This window comes from Lathamus discolor, chromosome 16 (genome assembly GCF_037157495.1).
Source record: "Lathamus discolor isolate bLatDis1 chromosome 16, bLatDis1.hap1, whole genome shotgun sequence".
In the NCBI taxonomy this organism is placed as follows: Eukaryota; Metazoa; Chordata; class Aves; order Psittaciformes; family Psittacidae; genus Lathamus; species Lathamus discolor.
In genome coordinates, this window is record NC_088899.1 from 6049851 (window position 1) to 6057259 (window position 7409).

The window sequence follows — 7409 nt, forward strand, 5'->3', positions numbered from 1 at the left end:
ATTCCCGTCAATGTAAGACACATTCTTGTTTTCAGAAGTATGTAATTCAAGTAATCCATCCTTATTCCTGAAGAACAGCCTTTCGGCCAGTTTTCTTTCTCGGCACTAGATGGCAACGGAATGTTGCAGTGGGTCCCTTTTGCTGGGCCATGGGAGACAGATCCCGGTTAAGCATTTGAATGGAGAGTTGAATCACCCCTAGGAAGAAATAAATTGGATCTGACACCCAGAATCAATCCCATCTCCATGTCTGTGCCCAAAAAAACTCAGTTCTGAGGACTGTGGAAGATGAGGCAAGAGAAGATATGCCTTCTGCTGCGCTTAATAATGGAGTTCTGCACTCCCCGCGGTGCTTGAGAAACGAAACAGGAGAGATGAGCAGCCAAGACTTCAGCAGGACGCAGAAGTTTCCTCCTTCATTCCAGAAAAGGTCCTTTTGAGCAGTGAGAGCACATCAGCAGCTTGGTGAGGTGAAAGCTTATCTCTTGGTGTATACAAAAACTGGGAGCAAGACAAATAGAGAAGACAAGATCAGGACATTGAAGAAACAACTCTATTCCTACTCTAGCTGAACTCCAGCAAACAAGGCAGGACTGTGCCCAGGAAGGGGTGTTTTCTCCTCAGCGCTTCCTAACACTATTTTCTGCCCTCGCATTAATGCTTTCCGCCCTTCCCAGCTAATTCCTTCCTCCCTTCCCTTACGCTTTGCACTAAAGCTTTTCCCCTCCAGCACCTTCCAAGGACAGCCTTTCCCCACAGCCGATTGACACTCCCCTGCGAACACCTCCTCCCTCGCACACCCAGCGCTTCCCTCACCTCAGCTCTCCCAGCGGAGCCTCTTCCCGTCCCTCGGCACCTCCTCACACAACCCGCCGCTCTCCCTTCAGCACCTCGCCCAGAAGCCTGGCCCTCCCCAGCGCTTGGGAACACCGGTCCCACTTTCCTCTTGTATTTCCCGCTGCTTTCCTCAGTATTCCTCGGCTTTCCCGACAGAATCTTCCCCTCAGAAGTCAGGGCAAACCGCTCCCCTCCCATCTTCCTGCCTCACGTTTCCCGCCTAAACGCGCCCCCTCAGCGCCTCATGAGGAAAGCCGTTCCCCTTCCTCCCTCAGCGCCGGCCTCCCGCAGGGATAAACGTCGGTTTTCCTCCTTCTCCTTCGCTGCTCTTCCACATTACCCGCCCATCCTTCTCCTTTCTGCGTTCCCCATGGAAATCTGCCTTTCTGTTCGGCCCTTCCTGCAAAAACCTCTCACCTCAGGTCTCCTCTCAGCCATTCCCGCTAAACCTGCCCCGCTGGCTGCAGGGCCGGCTCTTTACTTCTTACTCTGCAAAGGCACCCTGCGAACCACCTGGTAGTTCTGGAATAGCTTAATTAGTGAATTAGTTACCTGAATTAATTACCTGCATGTGTATATCTACGTTTACAAAGGGTCAATAGGTCCAGAGATGTCGTCCGGAAAAGTCTCCCACCAAAATCAGGTTTGGAGGGGTTTTCTTGGCGCATTGTATAAATACTGCACTATGCTGTGCCATCAAATGCTATCAAATTTAAATCAAATGTAAATATGTATCAGCAAAGCAGGCTGAAAATACTGCCAGTGAATTTTAAAGGCCAAATATGTGCTATGAAAATTTCTGCATTAAAATCAAATTCTTTCGGGTGAAAATAAAATGAAACAAGGGATTTGGGCAATTTTTTCCTAGATGAGATCAATGTGTAAAGACAGGAGATGCAGTGACCAGAACTATGATGGAACAAGACCAGTCAGGGTAGATTCACTCCGGCTAAAAAGACCCCATGCAAGCATCACTGCTATAATCCCTAAGCCTTTAACAGGAAGGTGACACGGATAACTGTTACCTGCCACTTTTCTTCCTTTCATCCCACTCTTCCTAACCTTTCTTTTGGAACGCAGTGCCAAAGGAGAGCAGCAGTTTGATGTCTTGCAAGACTCCAGGTCTCCATGGAAGCAAAACACCAGCTTCCACTTGCACCTCCAAAGCAAGCAGAGCAGCTTCGCCTTTTATGTCCCACAAACAGCGCTATCATAATTGAATTAAGAGAGATGATCTGCCTGAGGCACAGGCTGTTTCCTCCAGAAGATTCAAAGTTGGGGTCAGGCTGAACTTGGCTGCTTCTATTTAGCACAAAGCAAGGGGAAAAAAGGCTTGTTAACAAGTGTATCACTCCATTTGTACTCCTGCAGAAGCAGGGCTTGATATTTGTGCTGGAAATCACTAGGCAAACACAGAACCGTATGTATATAAGAGTGTACCAGATGGATTTTTAATACCCAGGTACTTATATATGTAGTAGTTGCCTTAGAAGCTATTTCCACTTCTCCCCAAAGCATTAACAGCCAGCTTCTTGGCAGTAAGAAATCAGCATACTGCCATTTGATTGATAGATTACAGGATCTGATTATAACCCCGTAGGTACTCTGCATGTTTGGGGAATTACAAATACTGGATAAAGCTTTCTTTCACTGTGCAGTCTCACAATGGTTTGCGGGAGTCAAATTAACAGCACGTCTGCGTACAGGGAATTTTCCCTATTATTGCCAAAACGTCTATACTCGTAACGGAAGGAAAAACCCAGTTATCAATGGGTCAGCAAATTCTTTGCTTAATGTCACATAAAATGAAATAGGGAATACTCTGATTTTTCTTTTCCAGACACCAAGGTATGCTCAATTAAACCTTAATCCACCAAAAATGAATGAGAAACTGTGAGATAGTTTCCCACATCCCATTTATAATGCATTTATAAGGGAAAAAATGATAAAAATAATCCTCTAGAGAATTATAGAATTTCCTCCATCAGGATCTACATTCTTGTCTACTGTTTTGCTCTTGTCTCTCCTTTGCCTAGCATGCTGTTGCAATGCAATCCACAGAGGCAGATGTGTGAAGATGTGGGATGACTACAAATAACATCTCCCTTGTATCTGCTAGCTGCTGTTTTAGCAGGTAACTGTATCCTACCGATACCTGCAGAGGTGTCTATAGAAGACAGGGACACACACAACTGTAAATTAGATTTGGTGCTCAGCTTCCTCAGACTTACATCAATGTTAAGTAACAAAGATGGATTTAGGAGCTAAAGGTCCAATAGGGATCATTTATATTCCAACCAAAGACATGGAATAAATGGGTTTGGCTCAGTGAGTTTTCATACAAAATTTCACATGAGGCTTCCCATAGGTGAAAGACTGAAGTGATCATCTTAAGTGTTGTGCCTCTTTCCCCTGCTTTTTGACACATAAAATCATGAGCTTCTTGTACCAGGTGTTGTGACCTCCTGGTTGGTAGGAGTATTTTAAGCTGCACCAGATGGACCTCTCCAGCCCAAGCTGACGCTGCTTCCAACAGGAGGCCGAGCTAGATGACCTCCAAAGGTCTCCTCCAACCTGAACTAGTATCACCTAAACCTCTCGCAAAAACAAATCAAGTATTCAGAGAATAAATATCTTCTCATTTTCCCATTAATGTTGTAATTTTACAGTAGGCAATGGAATAAATACCATTATGACCAGTCTTCAGGCAGATTTGCTCACTTTGAGTCAAACAAGATCTTGAACCGTTAAGTATTTGTGATGTTTTAATTTCTTTCCATTATTCTCTTCATTTATTAAAGTGAATGCCAAGGTGGTACAAGGCTCATTGTTTATACATTTCATTTTCACATCTGGCAATTCACAACAAGATGAAGAACAGAAGAGTAACGTTTGGTTGACAGAAGCTGAGAGAGATATACAAAATCAGTGCCGCTCTAATAGCCCTGTGAAGAACTGGCTACAGGAAAGACTGACCCAAGACCTCTGTCCCAGAGTTACTCTGTGTGTAAATTAGTTGAACAAAACCACTAGGTACAGTTTGTCTTCATGTAAAAATGATGACATTGTCCTTCAATATCAACAAATGACACCATCCTCCTGTTGCCACATTGCTCGATATTGCTTAAATCAAGTACATTGGTGAGTTAATACAGAGAGAACACTGTTGAATTTAGAGTCAGCTGCATGTGAGAAAGAAAATGAAGCAAGAATAATGCACGAGTAAAAGGTGGTTTTGCCTGATGAAACACAGACCTTCGGTTTCTCAGCCACTCTCACATTATTGAAGGGATTATTGGTACAAATACTGCATTTTGTGAAGGATTCCATACACTTTCTATATTTACCCTCTACTAGCAAGTTTCTACTTCACAAACTACTTCCACAAAGAAAAGCACAGGGATCATTCACCAGGGATGAACATTTACACAAACAGACTGCATATAATACTGAAGTATTTTAATAACAGTACCCCTTTACAGAAGAGCTGTTCCCCTGCTTTAGCTTCAGGTGCTTGGTGATATAAAGTCATTTTCTGTTACAGCAGTCAACTACACACAACTAACACTAAGTAAAAACTAGCACACTAAATAAACACCTCTCAGATAGTAACTGGCTCTATTTTTGTGTATATGTTAAAGTTCAAGTAATGATCAGCCGAAGTTTGTGGGGTTTAAAAACCAAACAACTGAACAACCAACCAACAACCACTAGTTTCAGAGACAAGAACACCAGGGGAGATACAGTTGTCTATGAAGACTACAAGAACAGAGATACTGCTATAAAGGGGACAAATTCTCAGCACTAAGGCACAATAGAATTAATACTAGATTATGGCTAAAACCTTACTACAGCATTGGGTGAGCAGGTAACGGGGAGTGCTCCTACGCTCAAAACGCTGGGCTACAACATCAGTGAGCTCTGTGTTTAAGATGCTTGACTTCAGCGTAGCTGCACGCAGCATTCCTAAAAGGTGGGATGTCGGAGGGCAGTGATGGTGCTGACACTGTACTTACTTTATAATTAAGGACCAACTTATACTTGCACAACAAAACAGAATTTTCAGGCTAAATTTATCCCTTTAGCATTGCCCTTTGTGGAAACTACCGCTATGACAGTTCTAGTGGGAGAAAAGCAGGCTGAGTCGGTGTAGGACGTTGATGGTCGCTCAAGCTGACCAGAAAACCCCCGTTGTTTCGGACAGCAGCCAGTCCAGGTCCCAGAATTTGTGAGCAGCATAAGGCACGATACAAAACCCACGTAAGTCACGAGATTTAGGTGGGCTTTGGATCAAACACACACTCAGCTGTGTGTGGGAACCGGTCTGTTCTCTCTCACAGCCTTCACACAACGTTCCCCCCTCACGAAAAAATTCAAGCACATGTCTACAAGCAAGGAGATTCAGGCTTAAAACTGGGGTGTTCTGCTGTCTTCTCAAGCGGGCCCTCTGTGAGATCTGCTGCTTGCTTTTAAAAACAGGCATTTCCCTGGCACTTGTGGACCTTTTATGTTAAATCCACCGAGTTCAGGAATCACGTAAGGCTGAAAAGCCACCCTGCGAGGAAGGAAAGCTCCGAATAGCGAGGGAAACCCAAAACCTGCAAGTTTGGGAACGGAAAGCCCTGGCTGCGAGCGCAGTTTGCAGCCGCACACGCCCCTCCCGTCCCCCCGTCCCCTGGATGAGCTCCAAGCAGAACCGCTCCGCGCCGGGGCAGCGCTGCGGGCTAAGCGCGGCGCGGAGCGGCGGCCGCGGCCCCGGCCAGCGCCGGGCTCATGAGGTTCTCGGTGATGTAGGCCACCAGGAGGCAGATGAAGACGAGCATGACGCAGATGGAGCCCCCCACGGCCGTCATGGCGACGACGATGTCCCGCATGGCGGCCGGCTCCACGCGGAACTCCACGCACTGTGCGGGCGGCGCGGGGCGCGGCGGCGCGTAGCGCGGCTGCAGGCAGAGGCGGTAGCGCACGCTGCCGTGCGCCTCGGGCAGCAGGTAGTCGCGGCAGGCGGCGCCCAGCTCCACGCTGTCGCAGGGGAAACGCGTGTAGGTGCCGTCCCAGGAGCAGTTGAGCGCGAAGCCGCGGAGGCCGGCGGCGGGGCGCGGCGGCCCCCACTGCAGCAGCACGCTGCCGTTGCGCAGCACGTTGGCCACCAGCGCGCCGCTCGGAGAGCGGTGTGCGCGGCAGGCCCGCGCCTGGCACTGGAAGCCGCGGGCCGGCGTGCGGAAGCACAGCCGCCCGTCCGCAGCTCCTTCGGCCCCCACCTTGTAGGGGCACCACGGCTCTTCCGACGCGGACCCGTCTGGCCCCGCGGCGGGCGGTGCCTTCAGGGCGGGCGCCGGCGCCCCGAGGCAGAGCAGGGCGAGGAAGGGCGGCAGCAGGCTGGGCATGCCGGCCGCCGCGGCATGGAGCCGAGCCGCGGTGCCGGCGGAGGGCTGCGGCGTCCCGTGCGCCGGTTATAAACGCGGACTCCGCAGCCGCTCCGCCGGCCGCCAATGGAGAGGCGGCTCCGCCGTTAACTCTCGCTGGGCTGCGGAGCACCCGCCGCGCCGGGCAGCGCACGCAGGACGCGCACCCGCTCCGGCCCCTCCGTGCGGGGGGGCCAGTAGCCCCCGACGAGCGGTTTTCGGGGGTCCCGAGCGCTGCGCTGCCCGCAAGGGCCTGCACGGTGTCGGCTCAGCTCCTCCCATTCCTCCCCGGTGTGCCGGGCAGCCCCCCGGACCGCGTCCTCAAGGGAAGAGGCAAACGCGGGTTCAGGCACTGCGTACAGATGCCGGACGTCGGTGCTCGGGAAGGGTCGCGGGCCACCGCATTTCACGACCGGCAGGGATCTGGTCCAGGACAGGGCTGGGGAAAGTCACCGAGTGTGGTCAAAAGAACTGGGGGGCGCCTGGATTTTTTTAATGGGTATGGCTACAGACGGAGACTGAGTTAACCCCTTAGGACCAGGAATTCACAGAAACTCTGCAAGGATGTAATACAAGGAAAAAGGCTTGAGTCCCCCATGAGGGCTGCTGGTAGCAGCGAGAAAGCTGCACTAGTCTATGAGACCAAAGGAAAAAGATACTTCCCTTCTAATCAATGCCATTTTCCCCTCCCTGCAGCAGGACCAACCCACAATGTATCCATCTGCTCTAGAGCCGTTCATGTTGCAGCACAGAAGAGAGCTGGAGGAGATAGAGCAGTGCTTGTCCCAGCATTACACCATAGTGCTTTCCCAGCCCTTGAAAGATTTACACTAGACTTGTCTAAATGTAGGAACATGAGATCTCTAATGAAATAATAGTAAAAATACATACTTAAGCAATGTTTGAAAAGTCTTTGAGCAGTTAAATGGGCAAAAGCTGCCTTAAGTCCTGCCTTTTCTGGTTGTTTCTTTCTGGTTTATATTTTGATCAGGTTTTACATAGTGTCTTGTTGTAGGCTTTACAGCAGAAGCATTTATCTATATTTAACTTGTAAAGCAGAACACTTATCACACTTTTACCACTCCCAGAAACGTGCCTAAACACATTGGTGTAGTGTTTCTTCACTGTGTTACCTGTTTGGAAATACAAGATCTGCAAATGACTATG

The 7409-nt window shown here is 49.1% G+C and overlaps 1 protein-coding gene across 1 annotated transcript; it reads right to left on the reverse strand.

The window, feature by feature from the left end:
• Positions 1-3584: 3584 nt before the first annotated feature.
• FNDC10 (fibronectin type III domain containing 10) lies at positions 3585-6673 on the reverse strand. The gene has a single exon (XM_065696297.1). The coding sequence runs from the start codon at positions 6222-6224 to the stop codon at positions 5562-5564; it is 663 nt and encodes a 220-aa protein (XP_065552369.1). The 5' UTR covers positions 6225-6673; the 3' UTR covers positions 3585-5561.
• Positions 6674-7409: the final 736 nt, after the last annotated feature.